This window comes from Pristis pectinata, chromosome 18 (genome assembly GCF_009764475.1).
Source record: "Pristis pectinata isolate sPriPec2 chromosome 18, sPriPec2.1.pri, whole genome shotgun sequence".
NCBI lineage: Eukaryota > Metazoa > Chordata > Chondrichthyes > Rhinopristiformes > Pristidae > Pristis > Pristis pectinata.
In genome coordinates this window covers 8475524-8500278 of record NC_067422.1, presented here as the reverse complement: position 1 = coordinate 8500278, position 24755 = coordinate 8475524, and the positions used below count along the sequence as shown (strand labels likewise).

Here is a 24755-nt window from a genome sequence, read left to right as displayed (position 1 = left end):
TATGTTCCTATTCTGAATTTTCTAACTTTAAACTATTTCCTGTTCATTTCATCTTTAATATCATAGTCAGATAAGGTTTTTAAGTGTTCCATAAAATTGCCTTTTGAAAGTCAGTCATGCCATGTTTTTATTTCTACATTGGGTAATTTATTTGAAAACCTTGTGAAATTGTCTCCATGTCAATTATGTCTGATGAGCCCTTACCCAGTCAGGAAGTAGCAAGCAAACAATTGCACAAATTAATTGTGTTCAGCTTTTCTCATCGAAATCAGAGTTAGATTTACTATCACTGACCTCAGTGACATGAAATTTGTTGGTTTGCAGCACCAATACAGTGTGAAGACAGAAAATCACTATAAATTACAAAACTAAGTAGTGCAAAAAAAAGCAATAACAAGCTAGTGTTTATGGGTTCATGCACCATTCAGAAATCTGAAGACGGAGGGGAAGAAGCTGTTTCTGAATTATTGAGTATGGGTCTTCAGGCTCCTGTACCTCCTCCCTGATGGTGGTAACAAGAAGGTATGTCCCGGATGGTGAGGGTCCTTAGTGGTGGATGAGGCATCACATCTTGAAGACGTCCTCGATGGTGGGGAGGGTTGTGCCTGTGATGGAGCTGGCTGAGTCTACAACCCTCTGCAGCCTTTTGTGATCCTGTGCGATGGAGCCTCCATACCAGGCAGTGATGCAACCAGTTGGAATGCTCTCCACTGCACATCTATAGAAATACACTCTTCCATTGTTTAGGAATTTCTACAATGACTATCTCTTCAAACAAATATTTATTTCCTAAGCAGTATTTTTCAGCAATGTTTTTATGCGCAGTGTACATATCAAGTCTGCAGCCTTCAGCCTTTATCTGTGCCTTCACAAAAGATGTTGTGTTGAAATTAAAGGTGGATGACTGCATCATACTGTCAGTCTGTTAATCTTAAGAATACTTGGAAGTCTGCCACTTTCTGTTTGTAATCATATTTGGATCTTTTGAAAATTAGATTAATTATGCATAATTAAAGATCCATTCCCTCTTTCTCTTTAAGCAGCTTCAATAGATATTTCGGCAAATTTGCATCAAACCCAATGGGTAGACTGATGATGCGTTCTTTTGCCTCCTATTCCCACCCTTAATTGGCTTGTCTGGAAATAGAAATGACTTTCATCCGGTGAAACAAATGTATGTAAGCCTCGATCTTAAAATATTTTGCCAGACTAACGATCTTTCCACTGCAGGTATAAGCTGATAAGAATGGTACGATTTAGGGTACAACCAGAGAATGCTGGAAATATTCAGCAGGTCAGGCAGCAACTGTAAAGGGAGAAAAGGAGTTAATATTTCAGATCTATAATCTTTCATCAGAAGAAGGAAGAGTTAGACGTTGTATTAAATGTATCTTCAAGGTTCTTATTTTCCAAAACCCTCCATCCTCCTAAGATATCTGTTCTACAACAATTACACCTCTTGCTCATCATTAATTTTCATTGACAACCATAGAAGGCCTGCAGCTCTGGAATTATTTTCTTAAATGTCTCTATCTCTCTCTCTAAAATGCTCCTCAAGCCTTTTACCAAGCCTTTCCTAAAATGTCCTATGTGGCACATTGTCATATTCTGCTTGCTGTCACTCCTGTGAAGTGCCTGAGAATGTTTAGTTAAAGATATAGTTGTTAAGAGCAAGTTGTTGAGGCAATATTTATTTGCAAGTAGGAACATCTAATTGTCAACAAGAATCTAAAGTTGTTACTTCTCAAGATTTGCTGATTGTACTGAGATTTACATACCAGAATGCCCTCTGGAGAGGGTGCAGAGGATGCTTGCTGGGATTTATGAGGAAACCAGGTAGACTTTTTTTTCCCTTGGAGCATAGGAGGCTGAGGGACGACCTGATGGAGGTGTACAAAATTATAAGGCCAATTTTTAATGTTTCCCTATTGCAAAGCTGTCTAGCCAGATGGTTTTAAGTTAAGGAACGAGAGGTTTAGAGGGGTTAAAACAAAAAATCTTTTTCATCCCGAGGGTGTTTGGAGTTTGGAGTGCACTGCCTGAGAGTGTGGTAGAGGCAGAGACGCGCGCGGCATTTAAGAAGTATCCAGTTGAGCACTTGAATCGCCAAGACCAGATGCTGGTAAATGGGCACTTGATGGTCAACATGGGCAGGTTGGGCTGTTTCTGTGCAGTATGACTCTGTGACTACTTACAGAGGATGAGGTACATTGTTGGGGATAGTCTCTAGCCTTTACCATAGTTTATTAGGATTCAAGGCGCAACTGGTTGAGATAGAAACAAAATAGCAAAAGGGTCTGAAGAGTACGATCTCATTATCCACACTGTTGTTAGCACCTTGTTTTGCACCTTGTGACTTAAATGACAACTCGTTGAAAATTTTTGATATGACATGACATTTTAATGGAGGGTCACATAATGAGAGCTAACCAAGCTGTGATCTGGCTGCTTATTCTAATCCCTGAGATGATGGTGAATGCCAACAACCAGAGAATGATTTGTGGCCTGTCTAGGTTAATTGTCTTCAATAGGGTGCAAGATGTTGCATTGCTATGAAAAACAAAGCAAGTATTTAAGTGTGAGTGGTGCATAGTTAGAGTGTCATCCTTTCTGCACTCTATCTACACTTCTCAAGGCCTTACATAATCAATCATCACCCCAGACATTCTCTCTTCTCCCCCTTCCCAGAAGATACACAAGCCTGAAAGCACATACCACCGAGCTCAAGGACAGCTTCTATCCTGCCATTGACCAGTCCCCTGGTGCAATAAGCTGGACTCTTGACCTCACAATCTACCTTGTTGTCACCTTGCACCTTGTCTGCCTGCACTGCACTTTCTCTGTAACTGTAACACTATTCTGCATTCTGTTATTGTTTTCCCTTGTACTACCTCAATATACTGATGTGATGGAGTGATCTGTATGGATGGGATAATAAACAAAGTTTTTCACTGTAGCTCGGTACCTGTAACAATAATAAACCAATTTAGAACATAGAACAGTACAGCACAGAACAGGCCCTTTGGCCCACAATGTTGTGTCGACATAGCTAATCCCTCCTACCTACAGAATGCCTATACCCCTCTATTTTCCATTCATTCAGGTGCCCATCCAAGCCCCTCTTAAAAGCCCCCAATGAATTTGCCTCCACCACCCCATCAGGCAACGCATTCCAGGCAGCCACCACTCTCTCAGTAAAAATACGTACCCTTCACGTCTGTTCTGAACCTACCCCCTCTAACCTTAAATGCATGCCCTCTGGTATTGGATCGCTCAGTAATGGGAAAAAGATATTGTTTGTCCACCCTATCTATGCCCCTCATAATTTTATACACTTCCAACAGATCACCTCTCAGCCTCCACCACTCCAGAGAAATTTACTAATTTCTTCACTCAAATTTGAGTTTGAATATAGTGAAAGCCCAAAGAAAACCTTCATTCTTTAATAATATGGACCACATTTTTAAATGCAGTGCATATTAATGCAAGGAGTTATATATGGTATAAGTGAACACTTGAACTGTCGAACAGTAAGTAGATTGAACATGTTGGACATGGGCCGTCCCTCAGTTGGCAGTAGTTAAACTCGCCCAGTTTAACAGGTGATGACATCTGCACTACAAACATTATCATCTCAATGTACTCACGTAGACTAGTTCATGAAGTGGATTTCCTCCATCCAGTAATAAAACTATTCTGAATAGAGCACCAATTAACAGTTATTAATAAAAGCAAATGGCTGTAAGTACACTGACGGATAAACTAGTTCCTGAGAAGATTGTTGGATGTGGACTCTTGGTCAGAACTGAAAGGTATAGAATTGAAAACGTGAAGGAAAGGGGACACGAATGCTTGTGGTTTGTCATTTGGAAATCTCTATAGAGCCTGAGGCTGCAACTCCTCAAAGGCCAGCATTATGGGAAGAGAAACAGCAAGAAGACAAACTGTGGAGATGGTTTAGTTCTGTGGCTTTGTTCTGTTTGTGGTGTTACATGAGCTAAAAAAGACCGAATTGATAACATGCTTGTTGAAGGTGGCATAAAACATTTATTTGATGCTGTTGTTTCCAAGCAAGCCAGTTGCCGTGAAATGTTGCAGTTGTGATAAATCCCCTTTCAAGTATAGATGTGCCATTTTAGTTATTTAAATTAATTTTTAAGCAATGCTGCTGTAGTTTTGTGTTCTATTACTGGAATAGCTACCAACAAATGGCACTCTTTTTCTTGAATAGGCATATTTAATTGTGGTAGCCTTAACTCTGAGAGTCCAAATCTAAAGCAATGTAGTAAATAGCTCAATGGCTGGATAGATAAATCTGCCAAGGCAATGCATCATGAATAGTGTAGGAGCTCTGCTCTGGCTCTTAAAACCTTTTATTTTGTGTGGGTGGTTAGTGGTGCTGTACGAATTAATCAGTTACAACACAGAGCTCATACTCATCTGCAGGAGTACTACAGGGATTCCCCAGTCTTCAGCACACTGCCCGCCCACACTCTGCATGCATCATGAGTAGGATGCCCTAAGGAATTTTAAATAGTGCATTTCTTTACATTTCTTTTTAGTTTGTATTTCTATTAAATACTAAATGCTCTGGGGTGCAAGACATTAATGTGCTTATGATGTATGCTGCACTGCAATGATGGGGTAGGGATACAGTTCTCTGCCATTATTGAAAGGACTTCCAGATTTCAATCAACCCCTTGTCTTCAGGAAAGAAAATAGGGAAAATGAGTCCACATTGCAAACATTCCCTCTCTCTCCCCTCCCTCTCCCTCTCTTTCCCCTCCGTCTCTCTCTCCCCCCCCTCTCTCCCCCCCCCCTCCCTCTCTCTCTGGATGTTATCTAGGTGTAGGTATGCCTTCTAAAAGAACAAAAGAAATTGACTTTGATAACACTTGGAGGAGAGGGAAAAAATCTGTGAAATCAATATTATGTAAAGCAAGTGGAAGATATTTGTGATAGTGACATGCTTTAAAATATTTATCTATCATTGGCTGTTTTCAAAGTAAACCTATTTTCTTCTGGTTTCTTGTATTTAGTAATTTCAGGAGTTAATTATGTTCAATATGTTCTTAATCTAGGCATAAAAAATAGCAGATCACAGCCCACCACTCTGGCCAGTCATTCATTCAGTATCATGGGTGGTGATCTACCCTTCCACTTTTCTGCTCAATATCACTGGTCCTGATTCCCTTAGGACATGATTTCTTATTCTATTGAACACAGCCTTGAACATACTCAAAGACTGAGCATCAACAGCTTATGGTGGTAGAAAAATCCAAAGCGTTCCAACCCTCTGAGTAAGACATTTGCTGCCTTCTCGGGGCTAGATGGCTGCCCCCATATCCTGAGCCAAGGCCCACTATTTCTGGGTTCTCCAGGCTGTAGGATTTCCAACACCTACCCTGAGGTTCCCTCTCACCCTTGTATGCCTCAAAGATTACCTCTCGTTTCTCTAAACTCCAGTAAACATGGACCAGTCTTCATCAGTCTCCCTTCATAGGTCACCCTCCTCATCCTGGGAATTAGAATCAGAATCAGGTTTATTATCGCTGACATATGTCGTGAAATTAGTTGCTTTGCGGCAGCAGTACAGTGCAAGACATAAAGACATAAAAATTACTATAAGTTACAAAAATAAATAAATAGTGTAATAGAGGAATAATGAGGTAGTGTTCATGGACCATTCAGAAGTCTGATGGTGGAGGGGAAGAAGCTGTTCCTGTTGAGTGTGGGTCTTTGGGCTCCTGTACTTCGTCCCTAGTGAATCCACAGTTTACCACCTCCACATTAAATATATCCTCTTATAGAGGTTTGGAGATCAAAATTGCATAAAATACCCCGAGTGTAATCCCACCAAAACCCTCTCCCTTTGCAGCAACTCCTGTCCTCCAACCCTCATCATTTAAAGACAAATATCATTTTCCATCCTGTTTACCTCCCATTTCAAAATCTAGCATACCAAAATTCCTCTGATCATTAATGCTTCCAATGTTTGTTATTTAAAGTTTAAAAAAAATTCCCTTTTCTCCTCATCCCAGCAATGTGAATAACATCACATGCTTCCCCACACTTGCATTCCATCTGCCACCTTGTCCAGTTGGAGGACCTGTCTAAATCTCTGCAGTGTCCTTGTGTCCGCCTCACAGCTCACTTTCCCTACTAGCTTTGCATTGTAGAGAAACAAAGGACTGTAGATGCTGGAATCTAGGTGAAAAGCATGATAATACTGGAGGAACTCAGCAGGCCAGGCAGCATTCATGGAGAAAAGAAGGGTCCTGACTCGAAACGTTGACCGCCTGCTTTTCTCCACAGATGCTGCCTGGCCTGCTGAGTTCCTCCAGCATCATAGTGTTTTTCATCTAGCTTTGCATCGTCACGTGATGCTGACTTTAATTCTGTATCAACGGGCTTAAAAATATTTGAAATTGAATTCATGGCAGGTATTCATAAATGAAATGAAAAACAGGACGGAATTATCGTGCTTGTGTCATGTTTGAATCATCTCAATCATATTTCTGATATAAAGAAATGCAACAGACCATTTTGATTAAAAAGAAGCTTGAGTAGTAGAATACTTATTTCTGTAACTTTCTTTGTGTTACAAGTGTGTATTGGATCACTTCCCTTAAAATATAAAGTTGAGGTCATCAATGCAGATGTGACGTGTAAAAAGTCATGCAAAATTCACAGTTACTTTTGCTGTGTTAGTATAGACTTTTTTCTTTTAAGCAGAGATTAAGTTAAATATTTCTATAAAAAAATAAAATAACCTGCAAGGTTAAGATACTTTGTCAAAAGTTAAAGTTAGAAAAGTGCATTTAAGTATTCAGATTCTATTTAGCAGCTTAGGCAACATCTGTGGAAAGGGAAACAGAATGAACGTTTCACATGGAAGACCATCTTTAGAACTGTGGAAGGGAGAAAACAAGTTAGTTTTAAATTGATGAAAAGGTAGGGTGGGATTTATAGGACAAAGGGAAATCAGTGGTGGATTTTCACTAAAGCTGGAGGAAATCGCAATATTAACACTATTTATTTCTCTCCATGATCTGCTGGGCATTTCCTACAGCTCCGACCTGCATTTCACGGCCTTTATGTGCCCCTTTTATTCTCCCTCTGTAACTGCCCTCATTAACTTATTAACCAGATGACTTCTTCAACAGTTTATCACCACTGCAATCCTGCCCCCACCCTATCAGAGATATTCCCTTTGTCCTATCCATTCATCCACTCCCCACCCCACCCTACCCTCTCTGTAACTTAAAACCAACTTATTTCTCACTTTCCTAATTCTGATGAAGGGTCTTCAACCATGAAATATTATTTCTATTTCTCGCTCCACAGATGCTGTCTGACTTGCGTAAGTTTTCCAGTACTTTCTGTTTTTATTTCAGATGTCCAGCATCTGCAGTTTTGTGATTTACTTTGATGCTATTTAAGATGTGGTGACAACGAAAAATAAAATCCAGTGGTTTATTCTAAACTTCCTTGCAGTTTGTGTGCTGTTCACCCAGTGAAGGCCTTGCTTTCTGTTCAGGTGCTGGAATGGTGGTGGACTGGGAGCAGGAAACTGGTCTCTTAATGACTTCTGGAGATGTTCGCATTATTCGAATCTGGGACACAGACCGAGAAATGAAAGTACAGGTAAAATCTATTCTTTGTGTAATTATCATGTATTTTAATTTGACAGACAATGTGGTATTATATGACAAGCTATTACTGACGGGATGCTTTTTTCCCTTACACAGCTTGCTAGGTTACTATTGTTGAGATGCACTCCTTATATGTTGTGCTGTTCCATATATGTCTCACGAACCCAGGACATTGATCTATGCAAAAGTGCAGCAGATGCCCGAGAAAAAGGAACTTCAGAAATCGATGTTAGTAGTGACTTGGTTTGCTGCTTGAAGTGGTCAATTTACAGACCAGTTAAAGAAACCCTTGTGACTGATGAGGGACATATATGCTTAACTACACAAGAGTACAAAGTAAGCTCTGAGTCCCTCAAGGTTGAGTTTCACACACACTTGGATGGTCTTCGAGGGCATCGTGCAGCTATGGATTCTACAGCAGAGAAATGTACTTGGCATGAAACAGTATAGGATCTGGTAGAACAAAGCTAACTTCTCTGATAAGTACACTGCAGAATGTTAAAGAAATAAAAGCAGAAAATGTTGGAACTGCTCAGCAGGTGAGGCAGTATCTGTGGAGGGAAAAATAGAATTAACATTTTAGATCCATGACCTCTCATCAGAATCTGAGATGTTAATTCTGTTTATCTCTCCATGGACATTACTTGTTCTGCTGTGTGTCGCCAATACTTTCTGGTTTATTTTCAGATTTCCTTTATCTGAAACATTTTCCTTTGGATCATTGTTAAGAGTTTGATGACACAGCGGTTGAAGTTAAGAAGCAGAGCTCCTTTTACGGGTGATTTTAAACCACAGGCCAGAGATCTCAGAGGCTCAGCCTACATTTTAGTTGCTGTTTGGCAGTTGGTTTTCCTCAATAACACTATAATTGCTGGTTTGGAGTTGTTCCTTTTTTTTTTAAAACCATTTCATTACCTGGAATCTCAGTGGAACTAATAATGCACTTAATGGAAGAAACATAATTAAGACAGCAGTTGCCCATTTTGCTTGACAATCCGTGCATTGTGCAGTTGTGTATCACATTTTGGTAACTGATGACAGATCGGGAGATGTAATTAAGTATGTGTGTGGTTTCAAGATTATAACAGTAATCTGCCACTTCTCAAACTACTTAAAATGTTTGAGGTTCAACTTTGCAAATATTGGTCTTTCTTCCATACTTGGGACACCTTTGATTTGAAAGGTGCAGGTTCCTGGTTCTTACTGTGATGTCTACTAATGAGACTTCTGAAAAGCAATGTTGTGTCTGATATTACATCGATGCATGACTTCATTTCATAACCCTACGGTAATAGATCATGTCCACAGTCTGCACTTGCCTCATTCTCAAAGCTGGTGCTGGTAAATGCCTTGCCAAGGAAAAGGAAACTTGATTTAAAGCTGCAATAGTTTTCAGTTGCTCTTCTGCTAGATGGAGATTTAACACTACAATTGATGGCCTGTTTGGCTATGGGTAATCAAAGCACACATGAAGCATAACTGAAGTTTTATCATCATCGTGTCCTGGATGATGGAAATCTCTTCACTTTTTATTGTATTACTGCAACCAGGTTACGCAAAAATATTGCTGGAATTATAGCTAACACAAAGTGCTATTTTATCACTTTGATTTCCATTTTATGAAGGATTGTAGGTCAGAGATCTCAGCGGCTCAACCCATGTTTCCATAGGTCATTGTTTGTCATTTGGATATCCTTCATGTTACCATAATAACTGAATTGAGGACGTTGCTACATTTTACGGACCTGGAGTCACAACAGGGATAAGGATACACTTAATAGAAGAGGCATAATACCATTTTGTTGGTTCATCTGTGGATTATGCAGATATGTATAACCTTTAGCTAACTGATGCAGCATCCAGATTAAGTCAGTGAGTTGAACGTGGGTTGAACTACTTGTCAATTCATTAACAGTTTGCTTCAGGTAGCATTCCCAAATTTTGGAGAATACACCTTGGGTCATTTCATACAAAGCTCTGCTCACATAGACTTGTTCAAATACCAGTTCATTATGCCAGTGTTTGGTTTAAAGAAATCTCAGTAATGTTAACTTTATTTTCATGATATTTATGCTGAATTATTTTAATTCAACCTTTCCAAATTTGACAGGGGAAAAAGCTTTGCAATATCTTATTGTATATTTCAACCAAAGTAAGTTTTTGCAGGTATAAATAGAACAGGAAAATATCTGTGCTTTCTGTATTATATGTTTGCTGAAAAAAGTGAATCTGACAAAACATTGCTGGAGTACTTAGCAGTTCTCTGCCTGTCTGTATTAGTGATTTGCCTGCAAATAAAATAAACATTCAACTGGACTGCAGCCAATGCAAATCCAAAGCCATCCCAAGTTCAAAGACTTCCTTTTCTATCTCCTCTTCCACTCACTATCTCTCTGTCCAGGAAACCTCTCAAGTCTGAGTCACCTCCAAAATCTCTGCCTCTTTGCCCAGCACCTGGTTGGATGTATCCACTCCAAGAGAAGATGCCTGTGTGGTGACAGAGTACTCACCACAAAGCTGTGAAATCCTAAGTCTGCACAGCTGACTCAACCCATGGGCGAGTAATATTTTTCATACCCAACTCAAACCCAGCCATTTTAGTCATGTTCCATCAGACTTAAGTGGGTAGACAGTCTATACTCTGAATAACAGAACTCTGAATGGCAAGAAGTTGAAATCTTATTCTCGTATCCAAAATACAAAATTAAAATAAAATGTGTGACTATTGAAATTCTAACACAATTGATTTGACTGCCATGCACAGTACAATGTGAATCAATTTTACTTCAACATTAGATACAGTGAGATTCAGGAACTGGAAATCCATAATTACTCAGTCAGGTGTAAAAGTCTTTCTAGGGATGAATCCATTTTTAGGTGTGATTTTCTCGAGAATGAAAGAGAGAGTTCATGTAATACCTTTCACAACCAGAGGATATTCTCAGATGTTTCAACTGTGCTGATCTGCTCTGTTGGTTAGTAAGTGAGCTGCTACCTTCACTTGAATGCAATTAAAAGTTCAGAATGATCAGGTCTTTGTATTTCCTTTTGTTTCATCTCCCCCACCATTTAAGGCTCATGCTCATTTGTTCTTGGCTTATATGATTAAAGCATTGGTAAACTTGAATGTAACCATCTGTCAGTGACGTGGATAGTGCGCACTGAGTGCACCGATTTCTCAGTTGCCATGTTTTCCCTTGAGCAGAAGTAATGTAGTGAGTTTATTCCTATTGAAGATCTAGTGCAAATGTCAACTCAGTAGGAATTAACTTCAGCATCCTGGCTTTCAGTCCTTCCTCAGTCAACATCTCCAAATAAAGAGTAGCTGGTCATTCATCAGAGTTGCTATTTGTGAGACTTGATACGAACTGACGGCCACTTTTACTTCTAGAATAAGAGTAACCTCACTTAAAAGTAATTCATTACCTGTGGAGTTTCCCAAGAAGGTGGAAAGCTCTGTATACATAGAAATATTTTCTTCTTTCTATTTTGTTCCAGCATCACCCTTTTTTGTTTCTTTTGTAGGACATTCCAACTGGGGCAGACAGTTGTGTGACCAGTCTTTCCTGCGATTCTAATCGTTCCCTGATTGTGGGTGGCCTTGGTGATGGTTCAGTTCGTATCTATGACAAGAGAATGGCTCCTAATGAATGGTAGGTTCACATTACTTTTGTTTTAATCTTCCACTCATATAGTACAGCAGAGCCAAGTGTTTGAAATTTAACTCTACTCAGGCAACCACCCACTTACTGCACTGCAGCTGATGTCAGTCCAATCGCAGTTCAAGAGGCAGAGCCATTCCTGATCATTACATTGAACTGATTTTGAGATTAGAGGAGGCATGTGTTCTGCCCTCGGTGGTTGGGGAGCCTCAAATGACTTGTGCGAGCTACTGGAGAAAATGCGCAACTCTGATTTCTAGTCCCAAACTATTCTGACATAGTCACCTTTCTCTTGGATGCTCTTGCCAGCTGTGGGACTTGCTTAGGAACATTGTTATCCAGTTTTATAATGGACAGGGCATTGCCTGCTACAGGAATATATATTGCAATATAAATATGGCACTAATTCCTTTAAATTTAGGCATTTTTACTCCAAGCAGTGTTTCTCTGGTTTCTTTTTTCTAAATGTTATGAAGAATATGCAGTAATTCTACTACTTATTTGAACTGAAAATTAGCTTCTGTTTAAGAAACAGAATTAAGCAGATAATGGTCTGGAAAGGTACTGTTGCCATGGGACAATTCAGTTGATTGGATGTTTTTTATTGTGATATGATTCAGTGCAAAATTCAGTTTGTTCCCCACTCAAAAGCTAGAAGTGAGCTTCCATTCTTCTCTTATTTAGTTTTGTTACCCAAGCACATGCATTATTTTCAAATATACTTAATAAAGTCCATACATTATTTAGGTTTCATATCTGTTCTGTGAGATGAATCACATTTAGTACAATTTCAGTTTACTTCCAAACAATAAAGAGGGTGAAGTCAACTTTATTCTTTCCTGTGATATGGATGTCACTGGCAAGGCTAGCAACTATTGCACCCAGAATTGAGTGACTTGCTCGGCTATTTCAGAGGCCAGTTTTAGAAGCCTACCCCATTGGTGGTCTGGAGTCAGATATCATCCAAATCATGATTCATAATAGCTAAAAGATTTTTTTTTACATCTGCAGAATAATCAAAATGCTTCAAAGTCAGATAATTATATCTGAAGATTGGTGACTTATGTAGGGTATCACCTCAGCCAACTTATACACAAGGATGAAATTAATGAGCACTTAATCTGTTTCGCATGGAGAATACCCCTACTCCTTTTTGAATACAGCTGAACAACTAGATGGAGTCTTGGCTTTAAATCTTCTCTAAATGTCACCACCTGTGACAATGTATGTTCCTCCTGAGTGACAACAGAAACTGCTGGGGATACTCAGCAGGTCAGGCAGCATCTAGGGAGAGAGAAACAGTTAATATTTCAGGTCAATGGTCCTTTATCAGAACCTTCTATACTGCACTAGTCGTCCTATGCTTCACACTCAAATCCAAGATCTGTGAGAACTCAGAGTTAGCGCTGACCTGGGCCAGTGACTAAGTGATAAATTAAACTTAGTGTAAGATTTCCATTCTTATAAATTGAAATAACTTCTGCTAAACTCCCTCAGAAATTAATTATTTGTATTTGAGAACTTTATTAACCTGCTAATTTTTATTCCTAAACATTAATCTTTTTTCTAACATAACTGATTACAGCATTGCTCTTTCATCTGATTTAAGGTGAAGATGACACAGGAACAAGCCATTTCACTGGCATTTGGTGGGCCATTGGGTGAAAATGATTAGCCACAGTTTAATTCAATTGCTATTAGAAACAATTCCATAATGTAGTACTAAATAGTCATGGAGTCTTACAGCACAGAAACAGGCCCTTCAGCCAACCATTGTACTTATCTACGCTAATCCCATTCACCTGCATTTGGTCCATAGATTTCTATGGTTCTTGATGAAAAATGGAAATACCTTCCTAGCTGAGAAAGAAATCAATTGGATTTGAGATGAATCTTGGGATATTTGGTAGGAGTTTGACCCTGCATCCAAGAAGTGCTGGGTCTGACCTGAGTATAATTAATGCAAATAATGAGCACAGCTGGTGAGGTTTCTCAGTGTCAGCATTGACTCTCCCCACACTTGATGAGCACAATATCCTTAATATAATGTGTTCTGTACTGGAATGACAATCTGGCTGTTGTCATTGTGCTTGTTTCCACAGCCGTGTAATGACATACAGGGAACATACTGCATGGGTAGTAAAAACTTATTTACAGAAGTCCTCAGAAGGCAGTATCATCACTGTGAGGTAACGTAAGATTGCTGTTACTTTCTTAAATTTGTTGTAGTGACTATTTGAACTTCCAAAGGTACTTCAAATGTGTATAATTACATCTATAATGAGCTTGCAATATGTTGTGAATTATTTAACTTGAGATGAGGCTAATTGTTAATTAAAGATCTCTAGCTTTTTTTTTAATTAAGAGAGACAGGAGCTTTGTTTTTTAATTTAATTTTGCAGCAGTGTAGTGTTTGAGCACTGTCATCACATGGGAAACTCGTTTATAAATCTTTCATTGAATGGGTAAAGTCAGTGAAATATTAACAGGATTCCAGTTGTTATACTGATCAACTACAATCTGTTTCTTGCATGTGGTCCTTCTCAAAGAAATTAGTGACACTTAATGTCCTCTCCCTTGTTCAATTACTAAGTGTAAATGGAGATGTGCGGTTCTTTGACCCACGGATGCCAGAGTCATTGAATGTTATTCAGACTGTAAAAGGACTGACAGCGTTGGACTTCCATCCCCAAGCTAATCTGTTTGCTTGGTAAGTGAATTCAAATGGTCAACATAGCTAATTTTATTTCCATTTATACGAGGTGAATTAACAGATAGGGGCATTATTCATTTGCCATTTAAAAAGAATAAATATTAATAGAGATTGGTGGTATTAACTATAATTCTGACCTAACCTCCAATTACCCTCATTACCTACCTCAAACAGCATGCTATATTTTCACTCTGAGTTCCTCTGTCATCGCCATGAGTCTGACTAGTCCAAAGACTGAGTGGTGTTTGTTCATTGAATTGTTTTTTCATCTTGCAACTGAATTTGAATCCTAATGCATACTGTGCCTCTTTGGAAGACCCATCTAGTTTGTCCTCCTCTCTGCTCTTTCTCCATGAACACAAACTGAACTCATTGCATTCCTAATCATAACTCACTGCCTTAAAACAAATCCTCTTCATCTCCCCTTCATTTCTTGCCCTTTCCTAAAGGACATTCATTAATCTGCCTGGTGACTCAGACCCAAGCTCTCTGAAGCAGCCTAGGAATTCATTCAGTTTACTGGCACTTAGTGTAGGCAATGACTACTGCCTTTTCAGCAACTCCCACAACTTGTCACAATGGGTAACGATCTTGTAGATTTTGTACATCTCGATTAAAACTTCCATATACTTTGTCTCGGACTTTAACATCCTTCCTGAAGTGTAGTGTGATTTCTGAAGGTTTTGTATCATTTCCTTGCATTTATACTCTTCAGTTTATAAAGCCAATAGCCCTGTATTCCTTTTTGACAACTTTTTCACCTTTGTGCTCTCACTGTCAATGATTTGTAGAGATCTGTCCTTGGTTCCTATGACCCATTTGAAATTGTGTCACTTATTTGATCTGCCAGTGCACAAACTGTGTTATATTTCATCTAAGAACAGAAGCAGTAAGGACAGTTGTTGTTCTCATGGCCCTTCCAACTGCTCTGTCATTCAGTAACATGGCTGACCAGATCTTTGGTTTCAATTCTTTTTTCCTGTTCAATACACAGAACCCTGAATTCCCCTACATTCTAAAAATCTCAACCTTACATGTACTCATTGGCTGATCTTCAACAGTTCTCTGATATGGAAAACTCCAGAGGTTCATATCCCCCAAGGGAAGAAGTCCCTCCTCATTACCATGATAAGTTGTTGACCCCTGATCCTCAGGTTTTGCTCCCTTGTTTTAGACCTCAAACCAAACCTGGCAAAACATCCTCTCTGTCATCCGTTAGCCATTTCATCATTGCTTGAAACCTATTTGTATCCTTCTCAGTTTGCTACATTTCCACATTCATTGACATTACAGTGTATCTCAAAATCAAGTCATTAATAAAATATCAGCCTCTGGGAAATACCACTGTTTAATTCTCTTCTGTCTGAAAAATAATTTCAACACTACAATTCTCAGTGCTTTCTGTTCTGCAGACAATTTTGAGTTCACACCTACGTAGACCTTTAACCCCCAAGGACTTCAATTTTGCCGGATTTTTCATATGGTGCTTTATTCAATGGCCTTTGAAGATCCATTTACACATCAACCATATTACCATCATCAACTCTCTCCCATCAATTCATCGAAAAATGCATTTAAAGTTAACTTCGGTATCTCCTTGATAGGTTATAATTTGCTCCCCATCTTTTTTCCTGTAACGTTTCATTTTGTCTTGTACTATTCTCTCCAAGCCAATAGCAAAAGAATGCAGATGTTGGAAATGTAAAATAAAAACAAAGTGTTTGGTAAAAAGTGAAACAGGGTTAACATTTTGGATCATTGACCTGAAGCAGGAACACACTTTTCCTATCCCTAGGTGCTATCAGACCTGCTAGGTATTTCCAGTATTTTCTGCTTTTATTTAAAAAAACACTTGCTGAGGTTGTATAGAAATTTGGAATACAGTTTTTCTTTTCATATCAAAAGAAGATATACTTTGAGTTGGTGCAGTGTACATTTGAGATTGATTCCTCAGAGAGCTTTCTCCTATAAAGAGGGTTTGAGTAAGCCTGACCTGTATTCACTGGAATTCAGAAGAAGTTTAGAAGAAGACAAAATAATTTTATTAGTACATACAAGATTCATGAGGGCCTGACATGGGAGATGAGAAGACTTCCTCAGCCTGAGTAGTCTAGAACTAGGGGGCACAACTTCAGGGTAAGGAAAACAATCATTTTGAAGTGTGATAAGGACAAATTATGCAAAGGATTGTGAACCGTTGGAGCTTTCTACCTCCGTAGGCTGTGGATATTCATTTGTTAAATATATTCAAGAGTGAGAAAGGTTATGTACTTTGAGGGAATCAGAAGATATGGGGAGTGACCTAAGAATGTGGGCTTCTCACAGGACCAGCTATGATTCTAGTAGATGGTAGCACCGGTTTGAGAGACTCTGCAGCCATATGTAGTGTTTCCCCATCATCAATGTTATCCTAACTGGGCTATAGTTGCCAGGTTTACCCCTTGGTCCAGTTGTAATCAGGACTTGTAGCATTTACCACACTCCAATGTCATGGCAGCTCTCCCATATCTAAGGATGATTGGAAGGCTGCCATTCCTTTTTCCCTCCGTAACTTTAGATGCATTCCATTCAGATCAGGTGACATTTCTACCTTGGATGTTGCCAGCATTTCAGATGTATGTAGGAAGATTTTCGTTCTTCCTTTAATGTTGCTTTGTAATCTATTAGAGTCACGGAAACAGGCCCTTCATCTGAACTCATCCATGCCGACTGTGTTGCCCAGCAAGCTAGTCCCATCTGCCCATTGTATTCTTACTAGCAATTTCTTTTCCAGTTATCTGTACTTTCTGTAATATTTTCCTTTTCTGTTCTAATTGTTTTATCTTTAATCATCCCGTGAACTCTAGTTTAGGTTGCTGTCCCTTCCCCTCTCACAAGAATGTGTCTCATCTGTATCCTGACCACTCTTGTTTGGAAGACTCCCATTCCTCAATTACTGTTTTACCCGTAGGGTCTAGATTGCAGTTCGCTCAATCCCCTCTCAACGTGCTGAAATTAGATCTCCTCCGGTTAAATATTTTCACATTTGATTGTTCCTTGTCCATTTTCATTTCCATAACAACTGTAAGCCTTCATGATTTTGTAAGTCTAATGATTTCTGACCTTCCTCACGTCATTGCTGTGGTTGACTTTGATCTTTTCTTCCCACACGCTGACACCAGTATTCCCATTTGTGTAAGCAAACATAACAGCTTAAAACATACACTTTCTATTGCAAAGTTAACCTGAAATGACATGATAACTTGGGAGTAGCCATATAACTGACATATCAGTCGAAAGGATTACACTAGGTTAATGCCAGGCTCCATTCTGTTTTGTTACTTCTTTGGGTCTTTTTGTGTGTGGGAGAGAGGGTAAAATTATCCAGTACATAGAAAATTGGTTCTGTTATGAAGTCCTCTACTCGGAGGCCTCGTTTCTCTGACCTTGCTTTAATTATATCTGTGCTGTAGGAGGCAATGTCTCAGACTATGCTCCTCTTCAAGCAGTTGATTTTTTTTGGGCAGCACAAGTAACTTTGCATTGGTTCTCGACACCTCTTATTAAATTCAGCATTTTGCATAGGAATGAAAAGATTATTTCAAATACCTTTGCATCATGCACATTCTCTCAAAGACCAAAGAAGCTCAACCATTCAATGAAACAGCAACTTCTTTAACACCAGTTGGCACTCAACATCCCAAACTTAGCAAAGAAAGTCTGGTTCTGTAGCAGGGAGAAATGACAGCACTCGATAGCAACATTTTCTTCCCCTTAGAGTATCCAAGAAAATCAATATTTACTTCAGCAAAGTTATTGTTATGTACAAAACCAGAAGCAGTGTTTTTTTTAATAAAAAGACAAGAGTTCTGGCTTCTCTTGTTTAGTAACTGGAAGTGTACCAAAGAATCTAACATTCTGATATATTTCATTGGCTAAATATCCACATTGTAACATCTTGTACTACTGATCTAGAGGCCATCACCCTTGCTTCGTCAGATCTATGAGGTCTTGCTTTGTTGTCAGGGTCAGCGCAGTATTACAGAGACAGCCTAACATTGTTAAAAAACCACAAGGGCATATCAGATATCATATTAACCAAATCACCTTGCTAATCTTTTCCATTTTACATATATTAGAAGCTCTTACAGTCAGTTGTATGTTTTTCAATAGTTTAGTCTCATATTCTACCTTGCCATTTTTTTAATCAAGTTCTTAGTCCTCCTTTGCTGAGTTCTAAAATGCTCCCAATCCTCAAGTCTACTGATATTTCTGGCAATTTTCCGTAAGCCACTTCCTTTCAATTTATACTATCTTTAATTTCTTTTGTCAGCCATGGATGAATCACTTTTTCTTTTGGGATTTTGTGCCCTAAAGGAATTACTTTTATACATTATGTTTTCGAATACTAGCCATTGCTCGCCCACTGTCAAACCTAAGAAAGTATCTTCTCATCAATCGCAGCAAACTCTCCCCTTTTACCCTCCTACTTTCCTTTGTTAAGGCCCTATTTTCAGTTTGAACTGCATCACTTCCAAACTCAATGCAAAACTCTGTCATGTTATGGTCACTTTTCCTTATGGTCACTTTACAACAAGGTTATCATTCAATCCTTTCTCACTGTGCAAAATTTAAGGTAGACTTCTACCTAACATATTTATCTGGAAACCAATTTTGCATATGTTCCAGAAATTGTCCTTCATCGTAGTGCTTCGAATTTGACTTGTTCAATCTGTATGTAGGTTAAGGTCCCTCATTATTACTGTTTTACCCCTGTTGCCCACACCTCTTAATTCCTGATTTATGCCATGCCCAGTATTATAAATACCATGAGTAACTTATACCAATGGTTTTACATAGCTTGAACCAAATTCATTCTAATTCTATCTCATGATGTACCAAACCAAGATCATTTCTTACCAGAACACCCTCCTCCTCTCTTATCAATAGTTCTGCATTGCTCTTTTTTCTTTTTGTTTGCCCTTCCTAAACGTCAAGTATCCTTGAACATTCAGCTCCCAGCTCTGGTCACTCTGCTGCCCCAATACTGTAATGTCATAAAAACAGAAAATGCTGGAAACACTTGGCAAGTCAGGCAGCATCTGTGGAAAGAGAAAAAAATTAACGTTTCAACTCTTGTCAATCATATATGTAAATAACATGTATATAATGTAAAGAGGTGCAGTTCAGTCCAACAATACAGTCAATAAATGAAGTCGGGTGCTATTCCTGTAATTTCAAAGTAAGCCTTCAGGTATTCTTCTGCTTTAGTTCAGTGGTTAGGCTACTACAGCGGCAGTCTTTTTCTTAGTAAATTGTTAAATTCACGTTAGTCCTGTTCCCGGGACAGCATTACTATTTAACTGCATGGTTGTGTAGTGAAAGTGCATACATTCAGTGTTCTATCATCCAAAACATTTCACATAATGCCAAATTATAAATGTGTTCTTCATCTTTCAGTGGCTCTATGAACCAGTTCATTGCTGTATATAATGCAAGCGGAGAAGTGATAAGCAATATTAAATACTATGACGGGTTTATGGGGCAGAGGATTGGAGCAATTAGCTGTCTGGCTTTCCACCCATATTGGGTAAGTCATTTTTCGGAGCTGTTCCGTCCGTGCAGTTCCTGATCCATTGTCCTTTTAACATAACTATTACCTTTCAGCATGTGCAGCATGTCATGGCACAGACACAAACAAGGTCAAAGTTGCCACCTCTCTTCATAAGTAGTAGTTCTAACTATATTATCATGGTCTAATGAATCAGTAACTAAGTGCCCTCTCCCTGTCTAATCAATTTTCAATAGCTCTCAGAAAGTTATTAGTGATCTTGAGAAAATAAATTATTTCAATGATTTTTTTTATAAGATATTTTTATTAGTCATGTACATCGAAACACACAGTGAAATGCACCTTTGTGTTGAATGTTCTGGGGGCAGCCCACAAGTGTCACCACGCTTCCGGCGCCAACATAGCACGCCCACAACTGCCTAACCCACACATCTTTGGAATGTGGGCGGAAACCGGAGCACCCAGAGGAAACCCACGCAGACACGGGGAGGACATACAAACTCCTTACAGACAGCAGCCAGAATTGAACCCGGGTTGCTGGTGCTGTAAAGCATTACAGTTTTGGAGGATAATACAGAGGGATTTTACAATCTAAAGATCCATAGTTTTAGTGAAGTTAGCAGGAACTGCGTCAATTCTGTCCATAATTCCTGTTACCATCTCCCCTACAATGATGGATTATGCATAAATATTTTCTCAGAACTGGATTTACCAAAGATGAATTTAATCTCCATATTAGAGAATCAAAGAAAATATTCTCTTTTGCTGTACTGTTCTGGATATATTGGAAAGTCAACACTGGTTTGTGTTTTGTGCTGTCTGGAAGAATGGAGACTAATTTCACACTTCTCTTGTTGGTATATGTTACGTGCAATGTGAATTTAAAAGGAACTGTAAAGATGGTAGAAATGGATTTTACTTTTCTTGCTGCTTGGCCTATTGCCTACTCCAGCTAAACTCTGCATTATGTTTAGGAAGAGCAAATGTTCAGACAGATACAGGGAAGCCTGGCATTTTGTTTTCAATGAAAAACTCAGATCGTTGCATACAGCAGGAAGCCTCCCATCTTCTGATAAAATATTAAAGCCTGCAAATGACATCAATGTTATCCTGTGTGAAATTGTCTAAAAGTCATCCGACCAAACAGAAGTGTCACCGAGTGGGAGATGCGGGTTTGGCAGATTTTGGGATCCATTCTACCTTATTCACTCAGCATACCTAAATTCTTTGCTCCTTTCCTCAAAACCTCAAAGGAATTGCAGATTCTCTTTTCTACATATTAAGTGACTAATTGTCCTTCGATGGAGACAAGAGATTCTGCAGATGCTGGAATCTGGAGCAACACACACAAAATGCTGGAGGAACTCACCAGATCAGGAGGGAAATGATGAAGGGTCTCGACCCGAAACATCGACGGTTTATTTTCCTCCATAGATGCTGCCTGACCTGCTGAGTTCCTCCAGCATTTTGTGTGAAGTATCCTTCAATATTCAGTTTCTTCCTCAAAGCATAAACTTTTAAAATCAATGATTTACAAAGTGCATTGAAGTGACTTTTAAGGCTTGCATGTCTTGATTTTTGTGCAGAGTTCCTAAACCAGACAGGCTTTAGTGTGGTAACTTGATGCTATAGCTGTAAACTGTCACTCTTCTTCTTGCCAGAGCTTATCATCCTCTGTCATCCTGCCTGGCAACTCGAAATGGTTCTCTAGAAACACTAAATAATCCTACTCTTTGCACTTTCATTGCTTCCTTGCTGCAACTAATCTATCTTGAGTCCTGGTGTACATTGTACTTTATCTCATACCTGGCCCAAATGAAGCTAATGTCCTTTTACTGTGAGTTTGCTGTAGTTCAAAATCATAGCAATTGAAGGAAATTTTAAAAATCCACATTTTCAAAGATGAATACCTCCAAGAACATTGAAATTATTTGAACCCTTTCACATTGCCTCAGAAACCATTGTAGGTTGTATTGTCCTGTAGTAGGCCAGCTTTTCCTCCCCTGTATTCCCAAGCCAGGCCGTCTCTTGCCAATATGATCTCAATTTAAGTGATTTTTTTTCTATTTAATAAGCAATATTCTTTATTTCAAAGGTCCTGCAGGTCATTAATATAATGTAATAAAATTCTGTGAGGAAAAATCTCATTGTTCCCAACTATAAGCCTACTTGTTATTTACTTTGATTTCTGTTCTGCTGTCTGTGTAATGGACATCATAAACTAGGGTAGGTAGGTCTTTTAAGTTCAATTGTTTTCTGCTACTGATAATTATTTCTTACTACTGCCTCATCTTTTCATACATTCTAATTAGTGACCATTGATTATTTTGTGCTTTTCTCAACAGCCTCACTTAGCAGTTGGAAGCAATGACTACTACATGTCTATATATTCAGCCGAGAAACGTATCAGATAACACAGAATCACGCAGCCCTGCATATCCACTTTATGGAGATTCTGACTGTATAGTCGGATGCTGTATATTACTTCAAATGTACATATCGAATTATTTACTTGAACGTCTGGTGACAGCTGCTGCAAGTCATGACTTGAACAAATTTTCCATTATATATTTCAGCTGCTGTAGCACAATTCACGGCAGCAGCCACGATTTGTCTTGTAAGAACATGGCTGCCAAACTTTTATTCGAAGACTTGTCTAAACCTTCAAAATGTTTTTTTTCTCTTTTGTGAACTAGATTTTAGAATTCAGATTAATATAATTTACCATGTAGTGACTGCCTCAGATGGCCTAACAACTGTATATAAATCACAAATCCTCTCAGCTTCCTCAGTTAAAAAAAATGTTGAAGACTGATGGTTCACCACCCATATTACGTTACTAGTAGCTGCTCCGAAGGACTGTTAAAAAGCTCACATCTTTAATGTGGTGTTGCTTTTGTGAGCGTTATTTTATCCATAGACTATAGCAGGCCCACAGTAGGAAAATCATGTTATTCTGAAATATTGTACAGGGTGTTCTTCCCAATTTGTTTTTCTTTTGTGATTTAATTTTGCTCAATAATTGCTGGTTGTAATAGGAAACTCCAATCAACTCGTACAAATAACCAATGATGGGACAAGAGACCTGAGCAGGACCTGAGTGATACACTCTTATCTGTTGTTGAATGTAAATGAAACCATTAAAGGAACTGGAAACTGATCTGTGATTGTTTTCCTAGTGATATTAATGCTTCCAATCTTCAGACTTGTAAACCAGTTGGATCTGCAAAAGCCGAGAGTTATGAGATACTGTTGTTTATTTGTCTTTATTTTTAATATAAAGCTGATGCAACATGCATGTTATGATCTGACATTTATTAAGCTATGTTGTGAATTAAATACAGTATTATTTTATTATGTACAACTTTAAACAAATTTAACACTGTCTTTTGTTTAATCCCAGGCAATAATAATACACTAGTAGCTAAGTAGTTGCTGAACACAAATGAATAGTAAATTGGAAAGTTGACTATTTTTTAATGCTTTTCAATCAGTTTGCAGTATTGGGTTTTATGTTGCCATCTCTTAATGGGAGTTTTTTTGTTAAACATGTAATTCAGTATTTTTTGCATTCATGGACTAAAGATTACGCATAGATCAGGGTGCCTTACTTTTTTTTTCAATCCATACTGAATTAGAATTTTCCTTTAATGGAAACGGTGTAAATTCCAAGTTATCCAACCCCATTACTATGTTGCATTAGCCGCTGTTTCTCAGCTGACCAGCTACATTGAGAAGACTTGAATGTGGGCTGATTAGTAGAAACAGAGGTCCATTTTTGTCCCTTGTGAACTCAGTACTGAATAGTTAAAAATAAAAGCTTTTTGTTTACGCAATTAAGCCAAATGTGCTGACTAGCTACAGTTCAGTAGCATGTTTAGTTCTGAAATAAAGCCATCTTGTGCAGCATTTTCTTATAATAAGAACCATAAGAATAAAATTAGCTGAGGATCATAGGAAGACAGAGAAGCAGTTAGCAGTGGTTCCTCAGTCCTCCTCTTCCATTCAATAAAATTATGACTGATCTGATCTTTGTCTCAACTCCATTTTCCTGCCCAATTCCTATTAACCCTTGTTTCCCCTGTGGTCCAAGTATCGGTCTCAGCTTTGAATATACTCGATGATTCAGCATCCTCAGCCCTCTGGGGGAGAAAGTCCAAAGATTCTAAGTCTTCTGCAAGAAGTTTGACCTCACCTCTGTCTAATATGGCCAACCCCTTACCCTGCAATTATCTCCTCCTGTTTAGGCTCCTTGGAAAACATTTTCACAGTATTTACCCAGCCAAGTCCCTTCAGAATTTCATTCTTCTAAACTCCAGAGAGCAGACAAAATTGTAACTGGAATCCTGAACATCTTTATCAAAATTGATACGTATTTTTAGAATTGAAGGAAATCTAAAGTTTGATAAAGCCTTTGTACATTGAAGTTACTTAAGTACAAATATATTGGAATGCAAGCAAGAATGAAATCTTTAGAGGCTGAACATTTATAAAAGAAGCTCTTGGGGTTATTCAAAGTAATTTTTCTTATTATTAGTCACTAATAATTAAACTGAAACTGCAACACCTCGCACAACATTTTTGTAATTCTCGTAGTTTTGCTACTTTTTTGATCCATTAAAAATGGTACAAGTTATAACAGCACACTTAAGGTTTCTGGAAAATGTGCATTGCAAAGCACGTCAAGTAATGTCCAGGAGTTAAAACCAATGCTCCCACTAACTTGTATACTTGGGTTATGGCTTGATTTTAATGCCATGTACTACAGAGATAGCAGTTGCAACCACAGACTTTCCCAAGACTTTAGTCCAAGGAGGTACAAATAAGATCAATTAGCTAATAAATAATGTAAGCCCAGATACAAGTTGTGTTACATGGCATTTAGGAACTGGATCATTAGATTTTTAGGGTCCACAGCTGACTCAGGCACAGTTTGGGCATCCCTCCTGCTTTTAAATAAATGTACCTTAGTTGGAGGTTTTTTTAAACTAATAGTTGTTATCCCAAAAGACCCTGTTGTGAGCATGTTAAAGTAATTTTCATGGTTGAAACAGAATGATATGTATTCAGGATTAGGTGACAGTTCACAGGCAGACCTCATCTAGCAGTGCTTCGCTTTGTAACCTGATGTGGAACAATGAAATTCACAAAAAAGAATGGAATTAGATTGTCCA

At 38.5% G+C, this 24755-nt stretch overlaps 1 protein-coding gene across 1 annotated transcript in view; it reads left to right on the top strand.

The window, feature by feature from the left end:
- rptor (regulatory associated protein of MTOR, complex 1) overlaps positions 1-22741 on the top strand; it is a 345813-nt gene extending 323072 nt beyond the window's left edge. The window contains 6 exon segments of the mRNA XM_052032980.1: positions 7541-7647; positions 11181-11308; positions 13420-13506; positions 13911-14027; positions 19470-19599; positions 21927-22741. Coding sequence (XP_051888940.1) covers positions 7541-7647; positions 11181-11308; positions 13420-13506; positions 13911-14027; positions 19470-19599; positions 21927-21995 — 638 coding nt within the window. The 3' untranslated portion in view covers positions 21996-22741.
- Positions 22742-24755: the final 2014 nt, after the last annotated feature.